Source organism: Eimeria acervulina, genomic scaffold, assembly GCF_000499425.1.
Source record: "Eimeria acervulina Houghton genomic scaffold, Eah_scaff413, whole genome shotgun sequence".
Classification (NCBI taxonomy): Eukaryota; Apicomplexa; class Conoidasida; order Eucoccidiorida; family Eimeriidae; genus Eimeria; species Eimeria acervulina.
Window position 1 is genome coordinate 1,736 of NW_013549822.1, and position 22,129 is coordinate 23,864.

General features: G+C 43.1%; 4 protein-coding genes across 4 annotated transcripts; 1 reads left to right on the plus strand and 3 right to left on the minus strand.

The window, feature by feature from the left end:
* Positions 1-3,271: 3,271 nt before the first annotated feature.
* Positions 3,272-9,474, minus strand: EAH_00037390 (leucyl-tRNA synthetase, putative; the record flags this gene model as incomplete). The annotated part of the gene is made up of 4 exons (XM_013395523.1): positions 3,272-5,096; positions 6,082-7,665; positions 7,858-8,044; positions 8,214-9,474. The coding sequence occupies 4 exons, from the start codon at positions 9,472-9,474 to the stop codon at positions 3,272-3,274; spliced, it is 4,857 nt and encodes a 1,618-aa protein (XP_013250977.1).
* Positions 9,475-10,742: 1,268 nt separating this feature from the next.
* Positions 10,743-11,542, plus strand: EAH_00037400 (hypothetical protein; the record flags this gene model as incomplete). The annotated part of the gene is made up of 3 exons (XM_013395524.1): positions 10,743-10,832; positions 11,100-11,162; positions 11,402-11,542. 3 exons carry the CDS (start codon positions 10,743-10,745, stop codon positions 11,540-11,542), a joined length of 294 nt encoding a protein of 97 aa, XP_013250978.1.
* Positions 11,543-13,508: 1,966 nt separating this feature from the next.
* On the minus strand, positions 13,509-15,061 carry EAH_00037410 (hypothetical protein; the record flags this gene model as incomplete). The annotated part of the gene is made up of 5 exons (XM_013395525.1): positions 13,509-13,613; positions 13,950-14,004; positions 14,131-14,224; positions 14,605-14,724; positions 15,052-15,061. 5 exons carry the CDS (start codon positions 15,059-15,061, stop codon positions 13,509-13,511), a joined length of 384 nt encoding a protein of 127 aa, XP_013250979.1.
* Positions 15,062-16,439: 1,378 nt separating this feature from the next.
* On the minus strand, positions 16,440-18,556 carry EAH_00037420 (uncharacterized ACR, YagE family COG1723 domain-containing protein, putative; the record flags this gene model as incomplete). Its single annotated transcript, XM_013395526.1, has 6 exons — positions 16,440-16,632; positions 16,994-17,011; positions 17,171-17,232; positions 17,475-17,525; positions 17,906-17,983; positions 18,437-18,556. The coding sequence occupies 6 exons, from the start codon at positions 18,554-18,556 to the stop codon at positions 16,440-16,442; spliced, it is 522 nt and encodes a 173-aa protein (XP_013250980.1).
* Between the last annotated feature and the right edge of the window lie 3,573 nt (positions 18,557-22,129).

Consider the following 22,129-nt stretch of genomic DNA (forward strand, 5'->3'; position numbering starts at 1 on the left):
CAAAAAAATAAATAACAAATAAATAAATAAACATAAACTAGAAAAGCTCGCATCCATGGATTTAAAGGCATGATGCATATACTAAGGCGCATGCAAAATATGAATGCATGCATGCAAAATATGCATGCAAAATATGCATGCAAAATATGCATGCATGCATGCAAAGGTTTATATTTGAAGTAATTTACCTGTGCAAGCCATATCTTTAGGGTCGAATGCCTGCACTGTATCTGCGTTATTTACTCCTTTTAACAAATTACCCCAAAAAGAATTTACTCCAATACCCGCAGCACTCACAACCCCTAAACCTGTACATAATATGCGGGGTGTACGTGCAGCACTACCCTGAAAAAAGAAACAAAACATATACACACATGCTGCTGCTGCTGCTGGTGCTGTTGCTGCTGCTGTTGTTGTTCGTGCTGCTGCTGTTGTTGTTGCTGTTGTTGGTGTTGCCACTGCTGATGTTGTTGCTGCTGCTGAGGCTGTTGGTTTTGCTGCTACTGTTGTTCCAGATGCTGCTGCTGCTGCTGCAGTTGTTGGTGGAGGTACGGGTGCTGCTGCTGCTCCTGCTAATACTGCAGCTGCTGTTTCTGCTACTGCTGCTTGGGGGTTTATAACAGCGCACCTGGCGACTGTTAAAGAGGCGGCTGCTGCGATATGCTTTTGCGTTTAAGAAATTCTGCTGCTGCTGCTGCTGTTGCTGAGCCTGAGGCTGCTGCTGCTGCTGCTGCAGCACTGATGCTGCTGCTTGTGAAGGGTGTTGCTGCGGTGCAGCATGCAGATTTCTTGTGGGTGCAACAAAGGCTGGGGTATTATCTTTTGCGAGTGTCTGCAGAGACACCCGAAGTAAGAGAAGAAACACACTATTTGTTTCTTGTTTCTTCTTTGAAGTTAATGCTGCATAATGCTATGCACGTATATGAGAGTTGCTGCGTAAGATTGAGGATACAGAAGGAGACAGCTGGGCCTTTAAAAGAAGCAAGACAAACCAGCTACAGCAAACAGAAAGTTGAGACAAACCACTGCTAACTACGTACCTTAGTTGCAGAAAGCTGCGAAGCTTCTGCTGCAGGTTGCTGCTGCAGCAGCAGCAACAGCAGCAGCTGCTGCAGCAGCAGCAGCAGAGATCGTGTGTGACTTCCTAAGAGCATCTTTTAGGCCCAATTGAGAGGTCCTTCGTGGGTATGGCGGGTCGAGCAGCAGCAGGCGACTGCTGCTGCTGCTGCTGCTGTTGCTGCTGCTGCTGCTGGGGCTGTTGCTGCCTGTGAACTGCTGTTATTAAGTCTACTTGTTTAGGAATGCAGATGCACGCAATATAAGGATGATGAATATTCAGGTGTATGGACACCGCAGAAACCCTCTCCCCACGGCTCGCCGGTCTTGTGCTGACTGCTGCTGCTCAGACTGCGTAGTCTGTCCGTTGTTTCTTCTCCTTCTTGTGCAAACTAAAGAATAAAAATGAATTTAAATACTTTTCTGAGGTCCTTCTGCTTCTAGGGAGCTCTGAGGTGTATAGACACCTGAGCCCTCAAGCCAAGGGAGGCCGGGGCGGCTGCACGCTGGCAGGGTGTCGGCGTAGGTATTTGTGAAATTGTTTGGTTTAAAAGCAAAATTAAGCAAATAAATAAAAACCAATTCAATTATTTTGTTATTTTCCCACTTTTTCCAGCTCAAAACGCCCCAAATACCCTCAGACAAGACACCACAGCAAGGGGCTGCTGCCAGCGGGAGGCAGACAGCCAGCTGCTTCATATACACCAGAGCGGGCGATTCGATGAATGGCGGCGCAGCAGCAGCAGATAAAATAAATAAACAACAAAAAACAAAATAAATATAAATAATAAGGTGTTTAAAACCTTCTTATCTTCTTCTTTAGAAGCATAACAAACACACACATGCCACTCCCACACGCTGTAGGGTGTATGTATACATTAATATACACAAATTTATAATTATTCTAGTTCTTGCAATTGAGGCTTTGTTTTTCTTTAGACAACTATACTTACAACTTCTTATTAACTCATTTAATGTGAAGGTATTCTCGAGAAGAGGGCTGAGAAAGAAGGGAGGCAAAAGAAAGAGAGACAGACAGCGTGCGTTGTGGTGTGTTGTTGAGATTTATCTGTATACTTTTTTAATTGATTTGTTTTGCTTGTCTGTTTTCTTCTCTGTCTGTCTCTGTTTGTTTTTGTGTCTCTTTAAATAATATTTGCGCTGCTTCTTCTCTTCAGCATTTAAACCCTCTCTGCTTCTTTGTTGTCTGTCTGTCTCTTTCCTTTGCTGCTGTCTCGCATATTTTCTGTCTCCTGCTGTCTTGTTGCTGTCTCCTCGCTTTTCTGTTTGTTACTTCTTTCAAGACATGTGTAAGCTTCTTTTTATTTACTCTTTGTTTTTCTTCTGTCTCTTCTCAATTCATCCGTTGCCCTTGCGCCACCGAGGTGTATAGGCAGACATCTCAGCTGTTTATTGTCTCCTTCTGTCTCTCTCCTTCTCTCTCTCTCTCTCTCTCTATATATATATATATATATATACATTTATATGCTGTCTATTGTGCGTTTCTCTTTCTCTTAGACACCCCCGTTTCTGTCTCTCTGCATGACAGTTCCTTTGTCTTGTTGTTTTCTTGTGTTGCTGACGTCATACATAGAAATATATGCATATATATATAATATATATATATATATATGTATATATGTGTATACACATATATACATATATGTATATATATACATATATATATGCTGTATTTCTGTATCTGCAGGTATTGTATATGTATATATACATCTATATATATATATATATATTTATATATTTATTTATTTATTATTAAATAAAACATTTATTTATTTCGTTTTTCTCTCGCCACTCGCAGATTTTTTATTTTATTTAAATTTTTCTTTTGGCGTTTTGTTTGTATCTTTCGTTTGTATGCATAATGCATAATATATATAATATATTAATAAAATAATATTATATATATATGCATATTGTATTATAATATATATATTATATTTATTTTCTACATTATTATTTACTATAATATCTATCATAATATTGAGTTTAAGGTTTATAACAAAAAATAAATAATTTGTTTGTAGATATTTAGCTTGTTATAGAGTTATAGAGAAGTAAATGAACACGAAATAAAATATCTCTGCCTCTTATCTTTTGTTTTATTTTGTTTATTTGTATACATGCATGCATTCAGCTGGCGGCGGTATGCCTTATAAATATATATATATATATATATATATAAAGGGTCTAGGGTTTAGGGTTTAGGTTTGAATATGAAGTTAACAACGCGAGCCTCTGGCTTTGCGAATATGCTGCTGAGTGTTTGATTATTTGCTGCTTCTCTCTGGAGACGCTGCTGCACAGCAGCAGCTTTTGCTGCTGCTGCTATAAGACTTTGGGGTGTATCTGTCTCCTTCGCTGTTAGCTGCAGAGACAGTCTGTGCTTCCCGTTGATCTGCACAGACACCTGAACGCATGCAGTCTCTGTCTCTTTTTCATTATCTTGTGTCTCCTTTGCTGCTGCTTGCTGCTGCTGCTGCTGCTGCTGCTGCTGCAGCAGCTCCTCCGGCCACTCCCCTGCTGCAGCAATTGTCTCCTTCGCAAAAGAAAAGAAAGAAGGATATTTTGCTGCTGTTATCTTCCAGAGTTCTTCTGTTATAAAGGGGGCGAGTGGGTGCAGCAGCAGCAGCAGCACCTGCACGCTGCTTACAGACAGACAGCCTCCTTGCTGCTGCTGCTGCTGCTGCAGCAATCGTGTCCCCTCCATAAGAGCAGCAACAGCCCTATTCACTTGCATGCGTTTTAAGCTGCTAGTTACTCTTTTTAAAAGCGGCAGCAGCAGCAGCAACTCCCCGCGACTCATAGGTGCTGCAACAACCCCACCAGCAGTAACACCATCACCACCAACTCCTTCGAAGTCGCTGCTGCTGCTGCTGCTGCTGCTGCTGCTATTGTTGTTGCTGCTGTTGCTATTGCTATTGCTGCTATTGTTGTTGCTGCTGCTGTTACAGGTGCTGCCGCCGTTGCTGCTACTGCTACTGCACCTACTGCTGTTGCTGCTGCTGCTGTTGCTGCTGCTGCTGCTGCTGCTGTTGGGGTTTGCTGTTATCATATTCCAAAGTCTTTGCAGCAGTCTGTGTGCGCCTTTAATTCCTTGATAACCCCACACCTTCGTAGAGGAGACAGGGCCTAGAGACAGCAAATGCAATCTTAGAGCATCGGCACCGTGCAGCTTAAAAAGCATATCAGGAGACACACCGTTATTCTTTGACTTCGACATCTTCTCATATACACTCAGCAGCAAATAATAACGGCCTTCATTGCATGCATCTTTCAATGCTGCATCTCCTGATCCTCCTTTTGCTGCTGCTGCTGATCCTGCTGCTGCTGCTGCTGCTGGGGATCCTGCTGCTGCTGCTGCTGCTGGGGATCCTGCTGCTGCTGCTGCTGGAGACCCTGCTGCTGCTGCTGCTGCTGGGGATCCTGCTGTTGCTGGTGGTGCTGCTGCTGTTGGTGCTGTTGCTGTTGTTGCTGCTGCTATATCTGAAGCAAGTGGCTTTGCTGCTGCTGCTTCTGCTGCTGCTGTTGTTTTGCTGTTTTTATTGGGAATGAAGAGGGCCCAGCCCCTTCGATTAATTTGTTTTATAAGAGATGAATTGCTGTTTATCTCTTCCTTATAAACAGCAACGCCAGAAGGCAGGTGAACACCGCAGGGGGTCTTCTGCATGCTAGCAGCAGCAGCAGCAGGAGCTGCTGCTGTTGCTGTTGCTGGTTCTGTTAGTGCTGGTGCTGATGCTGCTGTTGCTGTTTTTGCTGCTGCAGCTGCTGCTGGCGGAGACTGCTCAATGGGCTCACCGCCAGCAGCAGCAGCAGCTGCAGCAGGAGCAGCAGCAGCAAGAGCAGCAGGAGCAGCAGCAGGATCAAGGCGAACATCTGCAGCATCAACAGGGGCCCCTGTATCAATTCTACGCAGCAGAAAATGACGGGGGGCCCCTAATATAACACCAGGGGTGAGGAGACACCTGAACGGCTCCTCTTCGTGTACAACTCCGATGTCTTTTAAAAACTTATGCCAGAACCTAAACAAACAACAAAAACAAAAAATTATCAATCACTCAATGCATTCATAAACTAATTAATCTATCAATATATATATATATATATGTATATATATGCATATATATATATATATATTGTATGTTAATATAATCTGTTAACCTAGTACAATATATATATATATATATATATAAATTTATTGAAGAAAAACGTGGTATAGCAATAAAATATGTAAAAACAACAAAAAATAATAACAGATATAAAAATAAATAAAAGGCAAATAAAAAACAAAAAGATATTCATATAAAAATAAAAAGGAGACAATTAAAAATTAAAAAACAAACAAAATAATAAAAAGATTAATATAAATGCAAAAGGAGACAAACAAAGACAGACAAAACCTAAAGAAAAAACAAAAGAAACATATCAAATAAAAGACAGACAGAAACAAACAAAACAAAAATAATAAACACAAAGACAAGCAGCAATAGACAACAAATTAAAAGAAAAGGTATAATAATTGTGTGCGGCAGAGGCCGGTATGAGGGTTTAGGGTTTAGGGTTTGAAGTAAATACAGCAACAAAGGCAGAGCAAACGCGAAGAGAAACAAACAAACAACGTACATATTATAAAATAAATAATATGTACGACAGCAACATCAACACTAAGACGGCAGAGACAATAAACAAAAACACAAAATGCAGCGAGGTATATTAGAAAGGAGACAAAGAAGTTGCTGCACCTGGTTAGCTAGCCGCTGCTGTTGCTTCTGCTGCTTAGTTTGTTGCTTCTGCTGCTGCTGCTGCTTGCTGGCTAGCTGATTCTGTTGCATAGCTAACTGCTGCTCCTAGCTGGCGAGCTGCTGCTATCATCTGGCTAGCCAGGTAGCTAGCCAAACGACAGCAAGCCAGCTAGCTAGCTAGCTAGCTAGCCAAACGATAACAAGCAAGCAACCAAGCAAGCAAGCCAGCTAGCTAGCTAGCTAGCTAGCTAGCTGTGTTTCTTACCTTGCATATATGAGGTGGGTGACTGCATGCTCTCTTCCTCCAATATAAAGATCAACAGGAAGCCAATAGCGAAGTAGGGGGCCCCCCGCGGGGGCCCCTTCATTAAAGGGATCGATGAATCGAAGGTAATACCAACTGCTGCCAGCCCACTGAGGCATTGTCGCTGTCTCCCGGTGATAACAAAAAAAACTATTCAAATCGGCGACCCCCTCCACAACCCCACCTGAAGAAACACCAACACGGGGCCCCCCAGGGGCCCCTTCACTAACAGGGGGCCCCCCAGGGGCCCCCTCACTAGCAGGGGGCCCCCCAAGGGCCCCCTCTTCACCAACGGGGGGCACCCCAGAGGGCCCCTCACTAACAGGGGGGCCCCCAGGGGGCCCCTCACTAACAGAGGGCCCCACAGGGGGCCCCTCCTTAACATTAGGGACCCCCTTTGGGGGCCCCTCACCAACGGGGGCCCCCCTGGGGGCCCCTCCAGGAGAACCCTCAACTCTAAGGGAGCCCTCAGGGGGGCCCTCCTCTCTCTGGGGGGCCCCCTGAGGGGGCCCCCCCGAGGCCCTTCCAGGGACTGCTGAATTACTAATTTGTTTGTCTTTGTGTGTGTATTTTGGGTTGCATGCGAGACAGACGCCGGTGACCCAATCTTTATACCTGCTGAGTGCTGCTACGGGCTCCAGGGCCTCCCTGCTGCCAGCAGCAGAAGCGTCATTAGCAGCAGCAGCAGCAGCAGCTGCTGCTGCTGCTGCTGCTGAGTAGTTGGCTGTGAGTTCCGGGCGGAATGGAGGGAGGGTTAGAGGTAAATCTGCCTCGTTAAGGGGCAGCACTTCAGGTGTCTCTGCATCTGTTGCTGCTGCTTCTTGCGCTGCTGCACCTCTTGCTGCTGCTGCTGCTGCTGCTGCTGCTGCATCTTTTGTTGCTTCTTTCGTGCATCTGCTGCAGCGACGCAGCACAGGGATCGGCTCCCCCCAGAATCTCTGACGACTGAAGAGCCAATCTCTCAGCCTGTATCGAACTATCTCCTTTTTGCTGCTGCTAGCAGCAAGCCACCTGTCAGCTTCCTCTCTTGCTGCTGCTGCTGCTGCAGCTTCTTGCGCTGCTGCCTCTGCAGCTGTTTCTGCTGTTGCTGTTGCTGTTGCTGTTGCTGTTGCTGTTGCTGTTGCTGTTGCTGTTGCTGTTGGGGAGAGCGGCACCAGGCCTGCAGCAGCGAGAGGAGCAGCAAACTGCTGTTGCAGCGGAGCTAGCAGCAGCAAATCTGCTGCAGTTAGCTGATAGCCAAACTCCTGCAGCTGCTCGATTGCGTCTGTTACCACTACCGGCATCTTCGCACGCGTTACAGGGTGGTGTACGTACACCCCAGTGAAGAACCCCTTTAGGCCCTGCGTGCTGCTGTTGCTGTTGCTGTTGCTGCCGCTGCTGCTGCTGCTATTGTTGCTGCTGGTGGTGGTGGTACTAGTGCTGCTGTTTGCGTTGCTGCTGTTGCTGCTGCTGTTGCTGCTGCTGCTGCAGCCAAGCATCTGTCTTTCCTCGTTTTTGCGTTTATTTTGTTTGATATATTCTTGAAGCAGAGCTACTTCTGCGTCTCTACGACATAAAGCAGCAGCAAAAGGGTTTAGGGGGTGTATGGCGACAGCGGTGCAGCAGCAGAGTTGTTCAGGTTGAAGCAGCAAGGCGTTTAGGGTTTGCGGGGCTTCTGTTCTAAACCCTAAACCCTCGCTAGGAAACCCTAAACCCTCATTTACTAGCGCTAGAGGCAGCTGCGTATACACCGTACGCCCCAACCAATGCCTCTGCATTTGTAAGACATCTGTAGGCCAGTCTATTTCTTTTAATCCTTCAAACAAACGCTCAACGTACACCCCAAGCCTTAGATGCCACTGCTGCAGCAGACGACGCTCTACTGGGAAACCCCCTCGCTCGCTCAAACCCTCAGCAGTCAATTCCTCATCCGCTAACACCGTACCTGCATGCAAACCCTAAACCCTAAACCCTAAACCCTAACCTCTAAACCACAGACACAGAAAGAACTGAAATGCCACGCCCATTTAGGGAGAAAATGCGATACCAACAAGCTTAAAGGATAAAGCCTAAACCCTAAACCCTAAACCCTAAACCCTAGACCCTCGACTGACCGAGTGCGGGGCACCAGTTGACGTATGCATTTGTTTGATAGGCGAGCCCCCTTTTAAACATTTGTAAGAAACTCCACTGAGTCCATTTGAAGAAGGTCGGGCAGCAAGTATTGATTTCTCGTCTCCAATCGGCACTGATGCCGAGCTGCTGCAGCTGCTGCTTAAATGCTTTTATGTTTGCTGCAACAGATATCGAAGGAGGCTCTCCTCGCTCCCTCGCGTGCTGCTCCGCTGGGAGACCAAAGGAGTCCCAGCCCATACAGTGCAGCACGTCAGGCTGCAGCGGCTTCTCTTGTTGCTGTTGCTGCTGCTGCTGCTGCTGCTGCTGTGGGTGTGGTGGGTGTTGCAGTTGTTGCTGCTGTTGTTGCTGCGCGTTTCGCTTCTCCTTCCCGCTGCTGCTACTGCTGCTGCTAATGCTGCTGCTGCTGCTGGTGTCGCTGCTGCTGCTGCTGCTGCTCTTTGTGAGTTGTTGTTTTGTTTCTCTTCTTTCCCTCCTTTCTTTATGTAGTGCAGCTCGCAGCAGCAAACGCTGAAACCGTGCTGCTACATCTGCTAGGGTGTATGTATAGCAGTGCCCCATATGCAAACCACTTCCCGAAGGATAAGGAATCATCGATAAAACGTAGTACTTACCAACCCCTGATGGATCCCTAATGCTGCTGCTGCTGCTGCTGTCGCTGCTGCTGCTGTCGCTGCTGCTGCTGCTGCTGCTGTCGTTGCTATTGCTGTTGCTGCTGCTGGTATCGCTTCTGCTGCTGCTGCTGCTGCTGCTGCAGTATGTTTCAATAGTGTTTGGATTATGTTGTGAGGGAAGAGGAGGAGAGAATTCGCTGCAATTATTTGCATAGTACTTCAACCAGCGTTTTTCTACTTCTTGAAAAGGATACGGCTGCCACTTGGGGGCCCCCTTGATGGGGGCCCCCTGTTGTTCGGATGCGCGGGCTGTATATACACTCTTATTTTTATCTTCTTTATTAATGTCTGCTTCAGTTGAGGGGCCCCCTTGCTGGCAGGCAGCTGCAGCAGGAAGAGAGAAACGCCGCCAAGGGGGCCCCGCTGCAGCAGCAAAGGCACAGCTTTTGCTGCTGCGAGATGAGACAGGAGAGACAGAGAAACGCAGCAGCAAACATTCACACAGGGCCTCCTGCATGCAGCAAAGCAGCAGCAGAAAAAAGAGGGGCAAGAACAGCAAACTCCAGTGCTGCCGCAGCTGCTGCTGCTGCTGCTGCTGCTGCTGCTGCAGGCGGGGTCCCACCCCCATCTTGCTGCAGCACCAGACACATAGAAACCAAGAGAATGAGAAGTAGAGGAGACAGAAACAGATGTTTATCGCTCGATCTTAACAAACAACAAGCAGGGGCCCCCATGAGGAGGCAGTGTTGCTAGAGGGGCCCCCTTCATGCTTATAGAAGAGGAAAGCTGTCTAGGGGGCCCATCGTGACAGCTGAATAGGGGAGCAGCAGATACTGCAGCAAGTGCTGCAGATAATAACAAATAGAGAAATAAGCAACTTAATATGAAGTAAAAGCAATGGGCGAGGAGCTGCTGAGCCGGTAGATTGCAGCAGGGGGCCCCACAGCCGACAGACGCGTAGAGGGGGTTTGAGGCCCCAGCGTCAGAGGGGTTGCTTAGCTTACTTTGTGTAAATTTAAATATAGAAATGAAAAAAGAAATACAAAGAGAAATAAATAAGAACAGAATTAGCCGTTAGGTGTATAGGCAGGTGTCGGGTGCCATGCTCGCATATCGATGCCTCGCTCGAGAGGCCCGCCGAGGCCAGCAGGCTGGGAGGAAGCTGAATAAGCAAATTAAGCGGAAAATAAATTTAATAAAACAAATAAATAAAGACAAATACTTAAAAATTAGTTATTTAAACCCAAATATACCCACAGACAGACTAATAGCTCCTCCGCACTCGCATTAAGTACGAGGCGGTCCGCTGTTTTCTATGGAACAAATTAATAACCAGTTGCACTGAAAAAGACGAAAAAACAAAACCCAAGTTGAGTAAAAGAAGAGTTTTGTTCAGTCAAAGTGAATTTGTTCAGTTTAGCTGAAAAAGAAGGCAACTAAATGCCATCAGGCAATTTAGCAAGGAAAAAGAAGCGTGTTGTGCGGAATCCACCGCCATAAATCAAAGAAGAAAAACTTATCTTTAATAGAGCAGAAATGCTTATTTCGCTTTACTTCCTGTTGTTCAATTGAAATAAACAGGCCGACAGCATTGTAGCGTGGAGCAGTTTCAGCTCTGTTGAATCAACAGAGTCTGCATATGAAAGCAGAGCCGAAATCACCAAAACAATTCGAAAAAGTTTCCGTATAAAGGATTAATTTTCGTAGTTTGCAAAACCTCACGAACGTTCGTTCAATTCAACGGATAGTGCACTGGTGATAGGTTTCATCTCGGCTGTATCGGCAGCTTTCTTTATCGAGTTGTTTAAATTCAGAAGGGGAAGTAGAGGTATGGAGCATCAGAATGCGGCTGGTTACGGAATGAAAATGGATAAATCACTTTAAATTTTTCCGAAAATGCATAGGCATTTATACCTACGTCAAGTTGCGGAGTTCATCGGGATTGCATTTCTGTTGACTGTGCGGCCGACTGTTGGACTGAAAGCGGTAGGAAGGCTAGCGGAAACCAGCAATAAAACCTCTCCTCGATCACCATTTCTTTTTTAGAATTCCTGGCCAATTAAATTTCGTCAAAATGCGCAAACTTTGCCTTCCATTGAAGTCAAACTCTCCCCACCAGACGACGTAAGACTCCTGCCTCTGTACCGCGTATTTCAGGAATCTGCGGTTGATTTTGCACTATGATCATCATTATCATCACCATTATCATCATCATTATCATTATTATTACCAAAATTATGAGCGCATTTCCAGCCTTTGCCACAAGTTACCGCTGAAGTCCTTCTGCTGGAGAGGTCCCGGCTCGAACTCGAAGAGGTTCGATATTATTATTTCTTCTGCTTTTCTACTTTTAAGCGTTTCTGCATATTACATTTTGCCGGTGAATGAACCGAATTAAGGGGCTGATGGCGAAACTAGAAGATGAATACAACACCCAGCTGGACAATGCACAGACGCAAATTTCTGCAGCAGTGGAGAGGGTAGGTGGTGCTCGTTTCGATGATTGCAATTGCACCTCTGCCAGCGATTATTATATCACTTACTTTATTTGTTAGGCTATGAGCATATTCAACAACCCTGACATCCTTCAAGGCGCTATAAGAGGGGCAATGCTGCCCCGGGTCGGCGAGGAAACAACAGGAGGAGGAGCTGCGGCCAGATTCCAGCAGATGAACGACAGGTCCGTCATCGTGTAGAAACCCTAAACCCTAAACCCTAAACCCTTTGCAGCGCGGATTCTAGGGCCTTTCGTTCTCCTTCAGTTTCTCACATGAGGGGAAACGGCCCTCTTCGGAGTTTTTCTTCGTTTTTGCAAACCGGAGAAACCGTTCGCTCTGAAAATAAAATAGTTGGCGATATAATGGCTGCCGCTCTCGCGCCTCCTCCAGCAGTTAAGCTGCAGGTGCGTTTGAGCATGTTTGCATTTTGTTTGTTTATTTGCTGTTGTGTTCAAGTGCTTGTGCTGAAACAGAGCAACATTATATAACTGTTGTAATTTTCTTCTTTCCCCCCTGCTGCAGCTGACAGAAGTTAACGAACCAGACCCTCAAATAAAGGAGAAGATGGTATGCAAATAAAAATAAAAAATAAAGCAAAAACAAATGCGGCGTAATGCTGAAATAGGATGAGATTGAGCAACTGCGAGCAGACGAGGAAACGAAGGTAAAAAACCCTAAACCCTAAACCCTAAACCCTAACTAAACCCTAACTCTTTGCAGATGTTTGACCAGGCAATGATGGAGTTCGGCCAGCTAACTCAAATAACAGTTGCAGGTGAAAAGAGAGACAAATAACGCCGCCCCTCACTTGGGGCTTGCAAGGAAGCAGAGTTGCTGCTTCTTTGATGGATATGCATGCGCTTTCAGGCTTAGAAGAAAATATTCAACTTCAGTTGAACCCCTTCCTAGTAGACAAGGCGGTGCGTTATATAAAAGAGCGAACAACTTGAAAACAGAGGCAGAGAGACAACATAAAAGCAAATCTCTTACCTCCTAAACCATCAAGGCTGTGAAGCAAGCCCTGAAGCAAAGCGCTGCAGCAGCAGCAGGAATAGCAGCAGCAACTGCACCTGCTGCATACACCCCCACGCCTCTTGCCTTCAAACAAGAAGAGAAAATAAAGCAAAATAAACAGCCGATGCTGCATGTACGTTAGGCTCTCTAGCTACAAATAAACCCTCAGCTGTATCTCTTGATTTAACCGAAAGCAGGAGAGGAGATCCCCCTCGTCTTTCCTGCAGCTTACCAGCTCATCTGCTGCTTCTTCTGCTGCAACAGCAACAGCAGCAGCCGCAGCAGCTGCTGCAGCAGCAGCTAAACAGCGTACGTTCAACTCAACAAACCCCAAATGCAAACAACAAACGTCATTGCATATATTTAAAACCGCAGAAACAAAATTCGGCCTCACGACAGAGAAACAGCTGAACGTAAAAATCACGCAAGCTGAGAAACCGTAAGCGCCTTGTGCTGCGCTGCAGCAGCAGCTGCTGCGCTGTTCCTGCTGCTTCTTCTTCTTGCTGCTGCTGCTGCTGCTGTTGATGTTGTTGCTGCTGCTGCTGTTGCTGTTGCTGCTCATAAACTCTGGGTTCTTCAGATACCCCACAGTGGACGAAATCGTCAGCGAAATGCAAAAGAAAAGAGATGCAACGGAACGCCTGGTTAGCCACTCACTAGCAGCAGCAGCAGCAGCAGCAGCAGTGGCGACTCCTGCTGCTGCTGCTGCTGTTGCTGCTGCTGTTGTTGCTGCTGCTGATAATGATGATGTTATTGCTGCTGCTGCTGCTCACGTGCGCGTTATTCAGGAGAGGATGAAGATATTGCAGTTGCAGATGAAGCTTTTGCGGGTTTGTTTGTTTGCAGCTTCAATACAAAAAAAGAAATATTAAAATTTTTTTTTAATTTCCTAAGGCAGAAGGAGAAATGATAAAAGAGGCTCTGCACTCTAACGTCGCTCGCATCTTAGCTCAGTTAGCCCCTGCAAGTAAGTTTATCTTTTTTGTTGTTTGTTTGTCTTTCTTGCTCCCGCTTCTTTCTTTATTCATATATTCATTTATACTCTAAACCCTTCAAACTTCAGTCGAAGCCATCAAAGCAGAGGCCGCTGTTCGCGCCCTGTCCTGAGGAAGCGGTGGTTTAGGGTTTAGGGTTTAGGGTTTAGGGTTTATCAGACCCATTTTAAGACGTCCTTGATGAGGATATTCCAAACGACATCAATCAGCACTTCGATGCAAATTAAATATATCACAATCCACTCTAGTTTGTAGCCGTGCTGTGAAAAACAAACAAAACAAACAAAACAAATAAAACAAATAGAACAAATATTGAACATAAACAAACATTTCTCCTCACCAAACACTGCAGCCTCTTCATCTTAGCTAGCCGCTAGCCTCTAGCTGCTGCTGCTGCTGCTGTTGCTGCTGCTCTTGCTGCTGCTGCTTGCGTTACTGCTGCTGCTCCTGCGGGTGCTGTTGCTGTAGTAGCTGCTGTGGCTGCTGCTGTGCTGCAGTAGCTGCTGTTGCTGCTGCTGTTGCTGTAGTTGCTGTTGCTGCTGCTGCTGCTGCTGCTGCTGCTGCTGGTTCTTTATCCTTACAGAGTGGCAGCCTACCTGAATGGTGAGTTCGTTGTTGAGCATATCGTACAGATCCTTAATAATATCTAATCTGAGTAGAAATAGCACAAGAGGAGGAGCAGCAGATTCCAGACGTGTCAACGCTTCTGCTTCTGCTGCTGCTGCTGCTGCTGCTGAGGTGTACGTACACCTCAAGACGCGCATTTGCAGGTTTTACCTCTGATTGAGAATTTCAACGCGTTTCGGTATTTCTAAATATCGCCGACAATTGTCGTAGTGGTCAGCGAAGTCATCGTTATCCCAGAATATATCTGAAAAACAAAGAAAAATGAATGCCTATAGTTAGTACTTATTGCTGCTGCTGCTGCTGCTGCTGCTGCTGCTGTTGGAAGCAGCAGCAGTTCAACTCCCAATACACGATTTCAGGTGGTGGTGGTGGTGGTGCTGCTGCTGCTGCTGCTGTTGCTGCTGCTGCTGTTGGGTTTGCGCAGCAAATGACAAACCCCACAAAGCGTGCTACAAACTGCTGGAGACTGAAGACTCTGCATATAATAATATATATATATATATACAGATCTATATATATATACATCTATCTATATGTATATATATATACATCTATACATATATATATGTATATATATAATATGCATACATATATATATTATTAAGTAGGGTATAAGAATATTACCGGGTGTATCCAAGATGTCAGTGTGCAAGTTGATGTAAAATCTATTTACAAATAATTCGCCGATTCGCCGTCCGATGTCTTCGCGCGTCGATTGAATATTTCCAGTACGCGCCAAACTCTCTGCAGCAGCAGCAGCAGCAGCAGCAGCAGCAGCAGCAGCAGCAGCAGCAGCAGTAGGTGTAGGTGTAGGGGAAACAGAGGAGGCGAGGGGAGCAGCAGCAGCAGCAGCAGCAGCAGCAGCAGCAGCAGGAACCGCAGCAGCAGAGACAGTGGGTTGCAAAAGCAGCACATATGCAACGAGAAGAAGAAGGAGCAGCAGCACAAGAAGCAAACAAAGAAAACAAACGTGAAAAAAGAGACAAACAAAACAGCAACAGCAGCAGCAGCAGCAGCAACAGCAGCAGCAGCAGCAACAACAACAGCAGCAGCAGCAGCAGCAATTAGTACCGGGTATCATTTTGGTTCGCTCTATGTCTGCATCGACGAGGGTTTCGAAGAAGGCTAATTTGACGCTCTAAAAGAAAAAACAACAAAAAGAAAAGGAGACAAAGATTATTCTGTCTGTCTCCTTGTACATATTGCTGTCTCCTTTGCTTTTTTGCTGCAGCAGCCTCTACTCTACATCCAGCTGTCTTGCTCTCTCTCTTTGATTATCACTGTCTCCTCTGTTTGCTGCTGTCTCCTTCCCTTCGGGTGCTGAAGGGTTTAGGGTTGTTTAGGGTTTTCTATTATTGATAAAGGTGGTTAGGGTTTAGGGTTTAGCGTTGTTTAGGGTTTGCTATTATTGATAAGGATGTTTAGGGTTTAGGGTTTATAATAATATTCTATTATTGATAAAGGTGTTTAGGGTTTAGGGTTAAGGGTTTAGGGTTTAAAATTAGGGTTTTGTCCTAGGTCTGAGTAGAGACATGTGAATAGGATTGATTAGGGTTTAGGGTTTAGGGTTTAGGGTTTAGAAACCCTTATAATACCTGTGCAAATGCATATGAATAAGCAAGACATTCAAACACATTTGTAGTAACGAGGTGTATACTGTCTCCTTTTATTATTGCTCTGTCCCCCCAAACATAAGACATATTATCTTCTTCTTTATTTAAACCCAAAGCCTCTTTTAAATACGGCTGTAGAAACCCTACTAAAGCCTACAACATAAATAAATAAACAAACAATATATAATTAAATATATTTATTATTCAATTCTTTAATAATAAATCAGTTTAAATCTATTAAATAAATCAATATAAATGCTATTTTATTTATTATCAAAACATTTAGCTATATATATATACAAATTATATATATATATATATATATATATATTCATGTGTGTAAATAAACAAATGAAGAAAGAAGCGACAGCAAATACGATATAAATATTGTGTAATTAATAAACAATAAATAAATAAATAAATAAACAAGCAGACGCTCGCAGTATTCATCTCGATAGCAACATCCACAACCAAATAAATGCAATATAAACCCTAAACCCTAAACCCTAAACCCTAAACCCTAAACCCTAAGAGGACAGGAATGAGAAAGAGAAGAAAAAAATAACAACCAGCAAAACTAAACAAACAAACAATTGCAGCAAACAAACAACCGAGCAAATAAATAAATAAACAAATAAACAAATAATAAATAAATAAATAAATAAATAAACAAATAAATAAATGAAGAACAGTAAAAAAGAAATAAATAAAAATCAAAGACGCTGACCTTCTGCTCGTCTCCGTCGACATCCCAAGCCACAATACACCCTAAACACCCCACAACAAACAAACACTAATTCGAATCTGCTGCTGCTGCTGCTGCTGCTGCTGTTGCTGTTGCTGCTGCTATTGCTGCTGCTGCTGCTGCTGTTGCTGTTCTTGCTGCCAATGGAGCTGTTGGTGCTGCTGCTTCGAGCTGTTGCTGCTGCTGCTGTTGCTGCTGCTGTTGCTGGAGTTGCAGTTCAGCTGCTGCTGCTGCTGCTGATCGTGCTGCTGCTGATCGTGCTGCTGCTGTTTAAAGATACTCTTGCTGCTGGTTCTGGCGCCGCTGACACAAGGCAGTGTAAGGCCTGAAACCTTCAAGGGTTTAGGGTTTAGGGTTTAGGGTTTAGGGTTTACCGAAGCGGAAGATGAATACTGTTTTTCTTTTAATAAAACATTTGCAGAAAAGAACTTCACTGTATGTATTCTCTACGCTGCAGGAAAACAACAAAACCCTAAACCCTAAACCCTAAACCCTAAACCCTAAACCCTAAACCCTAAAATGAATAAGAGGCGTCGCCAAGGTGTAGGCACACCTTAAGAACTCGATTGTAATAAACCCTAAACCCTTCTAAACCCTAAACCCTTCTAAACCCTAAACCCTAAACCCTAAACCCTTCTCGTGCGTGTTCGATTACTGTGCTTGCATACCATTTCTGCTCGCCCAACCCAAAACCCTAAACCCTAAACCCTAAACCCTATTCCGTAAACCCTAAACCCTTGAAAGCTAAGCCATAAACCCTAGCCACCCCAGCGTAAACCCTAAACTCTAACCCTAAACCCTAAACCCTAAACCCTTGAAACAAACCACCAACCTGAGAAACGTCGGCCGAATTACTTCAGGGCGGCGCGCTGCCTTCAGCAATTCTGGGAACAGCTGAAAAAACAAAAATAAAAAATAAAATAAACAAAAATAAATAAATAAATAAATTAAATAAATCGTAAAACCCTAAACCCTAACCACTAAACCCTAGAGGCTCAACCCTTTTCTTTCCTCCCCCAAGGAAGACTCCGCAACTCGAATCAATTAAGGTTTAGGGTGGTTTAGGGTTTAAGGATTAGGGTTTAGGGTTTAAGGATTAGGGTTTAGGGTTTAGGGTTTAGGGTTTGCATCCTCACGACTTCCGCCCCCACGCAAATTGCCCAGACACATCCTGCTGGAACTGGTCTCTGAATCCACAGAAAGAAATCAACAAGCCCTAAACCCTAAACCCTAAACCCTAAACCCTAAAGAGAGCACCCTAAACCCTAGACCCTGAACCCTAAAGAAGAAAGCAAACCCTAATTAAATCCTAAAACGGAGACAAATCCTAAACCCTTAACCCTAAAGGAAGATATAAACCCTAAACCCTACCGCCCTAAATTCTAAACCCTAAACCCTAAAACCCTAAACCCTAGGGCCCAAAAGGACCAAACCCTAAACTCTAAACCCTAAACCCTAAACCCTAAACCCTCGAGCGCAGGGTTTCTCTTGGTTTGACTGCCGCCTTGGCGCGACGTTGATGATTTGTGCGTTTGAGGGTTTAGGGTTTAGGGTTTGCGTTGCTTACATCCGCTCTCTCTCTAATTGAAGCCTGTATATCGGCTCTCTTCTTCGTGCTGCGAATTGGTTTCCGCTGTTGCGGAGGCTGCAGAAACAAAAACAAAAAAAAAAACAAACTGAAAAGTGCACGTACACCGCAAGATATGAATTATTAATAGTTTGCATCCAGCTGTACATACACCTCAGATTATATGTATATATATATATATATAAAGGGTTTAGGGTTTGCTAGGGTTTAGGGTTTAGGGTTTAGCGGCTGCTGCTGTGGAATTTGTTTTGCCTGAATTTCTTTTTGCATTAACTCGAGGGTTTCATCGGCTGTTTAGGGTTTAGGGTTTATTCTTGTTTAGGGTTTACAGCTCTAAGGGTTTAGGGTTTAGGGTTTAGGGTTTGATGTTTGATTATATTTATTGCTTCGGTCTCCGCCTGAATTTCTATTTGCTTTTTTTCTAGTTCTGTTTAGGGCTTACTATTGCTAAGGGCTTATAGCAATAAGGGTTTAGGATTTAGGGTTTAGGGTTTAGGGTTTAGGGTTTACTGTTTGATGTTTGATTTTATTTATTGCTTCGGCCTCCGCATGAATTTCTTTTTTGCTGTTTTCTTCTGTCAGCGGGCGGTAATGCCCAGCGGCTTCTAAGTCTTTGTTTGAGTGCTGCATGGGGTGAAAAGTATATTAAAATGCGGATAAAAAAGAATAAAACCCGAAAATAATAATAAAAAAAACAAAAATAAATCGTTTGAGGGGTTATAAGCCTATTTAAAAATTCAAAAAATTCACATTTCGGGTGTATATGCTACATGCATGCGCATGGGGCTGTATGGGGGGCCCCTCATATATATAAACATGCAGCTGAAAGATATTATTTTGTTTTTTTTCTCATTTAAAATGTATTTAAATACTTTTTATTTTTAATTTCTTACTTTCCCTCATTGCCTTCTTCTTATCTTCTTCAGCAGCAACACCAGCAGCTGTACATACACCAGCGCCTTCTGCTGCAGTTTCTAATCTTCTTCTTCCTTTCATTAGCTAGCTAGCTAGCCAATAACTAGCTAGCTAGCTAGCCAGCTAGCCAACAACTAGCTATACAGCTACCTACAGCTGCACATTACAAACTGCACATTAAGATGAGGGGCCCCCAGGGGCCCCCGGCGAGAGAAACGCCGGGAGCTAAGCAAAGCCAATTGCCTATAGAAGACCCGCAAGTTAGTAAACCCTAAACCCTAAACCCTAAACCCTCACAAGCCCTAAACCCTAAACCCTAAACCCTCACGAACCCTAAACCCTAAATCTTCGGAAACCCTAATCCTTGAGCAATCGGAAACGCTAATTCCTAAACCCTCAGAAACCCTGAACCTTAAACCTAAACCCTAAACCACCATAAACCCTAAACCCTAAACCCTAAACCCTCGGAAACTGATGCTCTTAGAAACCCTAAATGACTCGAAACCCTAAACGCTCAGCAGCCCTAAACCCTAAACCCCCGCAAACCTAAACCCTAAACCCTTAACATTGAATTCATAGGGCAAACCAAACGTAAACACTAAACAACTGTACACCTTAAACCCTAAACCCTAAACCCTAAACCCTAACTGCCAGTCTCTCTAATAAACCCTCCACCCCACAGTGCACCAACAGAGCTGCACGTACACCGCAGACTGCAGATTGTGTTGATTTGCACCTTCACACTTAAGGGTTTAGGGTTTAGGGTTTAGGATTTAGGTTAAAGGTTAAGGGTTAAGGGCTCAGGGTGTGAGGTTTACGGTTTGGGGATTAGGGTTTAGGGTTTAGGGTTTAGGGTTTAGGGTTTGGTGTTTCAGTCGCGGACATCCAAGCGGTCTCGGGCAATAATAAAACAACACAAGACGCTGGCAGCAAAAACAAAAGAAAGTGCTGCAGCTGTCTCCTCTCTATTTGAAGAGCAAGGAGGGTAAGCAGCAGCTGCAGCAGCAGCAGCAGCAGCAGCAACGGCAGCTAGAGCAGCAGGAGCTGCAGCAGCAGGAATAGTAGCTAGCAGCAGCAGCAGCTAGAACAGCAGCAGAAGCTACTGCAGAAGCAGCTGCAGCAGCGGCAACAGCAGCAAGAGCAGCAATTGTTGCAGCAGAGCACTTGGGCAGCAGCAGCAACAGCAGCAGCAGCAGCAGCAGCAGCTAGGCAGTTGCATCTATACCTTTTTAATTCTTTCGTTAGCGGGGTGTATCTGCAGTGTCTTTAATTTTTTTTCTTTGTTTGTTTTGTCTCTCCTTCTGTCTCTGTTTAATTTGTCTCCTTTTATCTGTCTCTTCTTGTTTATTTCAATTGATCTGTCTCTCTTTATTTATAGTTTTTATTTATTTATTTATTGTCTTTATTTATTTATTTAGTTATATTGAAGCAGAGGGCTTGGAAAAGGTTTATAAATTTCGTCAGGAAGATATCCTTAAAAATGTTAGCGAAGAGATTCGTAAAAAGGTAAACCCTAAACCCTAAACCCTAAACCCTAAACCCTAAACCCTAAACCCTAAACCCTAAACCCTAATGTGGTTTGTGTGGAAGTTTGAGGGGTTGTTGTTGCAGTTATAAATATCTGTCTCTTTTTGTTTATGCTCTGTCTCCTTTTAATATTTTATTATTATTATTTTTGTTGCTCTCTTCTTAAGTATATTTATTTTAAGATTTCGCTGTCTCTTCTTTGTTCGCCTCCTCCTTTATCTTTTGTGTTTATACAAAGCATATATATAATATAAATATATATATAATTTAACATATATATAATATTTGTTATATTTTATATATATTATATATAAATTATATATAATTTGATAAGATAATGTATAATAAATACTATATCTAACATCTAATACGTAATATAAAATACATCATCTCTAAATAAATAAATAAATATATATATATATTTATATTTACATAAAATATATAATATATATATATATACACTTATTTATGTATTCCTTACAGTGTATATGTTCGCGTTTAATTATTTATTTATAATCTGCTTATTAATTAATCAATATAATTAACTAATTAACTAAATTAACTAATTAACTAATTAATTAATTAATTAATTAATTAATTTATTTATTTATAGGCTTTTCGTTTAAACTTATCCTACGGCCCCTACTCAATCTCTTGCATTATGTATATCCTTATTAATCATTTTCTTTATACTCTATTTATTATTTATTATTAATTAATTAACTAATTAATTAATTAATTAATTAATTTATTTATTTATTTATAGGCGTTTCGTTTAAACTTATCCTACGGCCCCTACTCAATCTCTTGCAGCCGAGACGGCCGATATTTATTGCTGGGAGGACAGAAAGGGAGGCTGAGTCTGATAAATAGAGAAGACATGCATGCATTAACAGACATCAATGTAAGAAATAAATAAATAAATAAATAAATAAATAAATAAATAAATAAATAAATAAATAAATAGAATGCGTATTGTAAATATAAATGTGGGAAGACGCCGCGCTGCTTTGTCTCTTCGTCTTTTTTCTCTCTCTTTATCTCTCTTTATCTCTCTTTATCTCTCTTTGTCTGTCTTTGTCTCTCTTTATCTCTTTATCTGTCTCTCTTTATCTCTCTTTGTCTCTCTTTATTTGTCTCTCTTTATTTGTCTCTCTTTATCTGTCTCTCTTTATCTCTCTCTGTCTCTCCTTGTCTCTCTCTTTTTATTTATCTTTTTATGTCTGCTTCTTTGTTTTTCTCTGTATGTTTGCCGTATATATATATATAAGTATATATATATATATAAATATATATTATATATAGCTGTATATATATATGTATATTAATTTATTTATTTATCTGTCTATTGATATAATATATTTATTATGTTTATTTGTTTTGGTTTGTAGGTGAAGGAGACAGTTCGTACTGTCTCCTTTCTGCACAACCACACTCTATGGGCAGCAGGTAATGCCTCTCCTTCTCTTTATTTATTTATATTTATTTATATTTATTTATATTTATTTATTTATATTTATTTATATTATTTGTTTGTTTGTTTCTTATTCTTTTATCTGCTTCTTCTTTGTCTGCCTCTACTTTCTCTCTTCTTCTTTTAATTTTTTTCGTCTCTTCATTTTGCATGCATTCACCAAATACACCTCCCAAACAAACAACTGGGGACAGGGTTTAGGGTTTAGGGTTTAGGGTTTAGGGTTTAGGGTTTAGGGTTTAGGGTTTAGGGTTTGGCGTGCAGCCCAGAAGAAATACGTCTACATC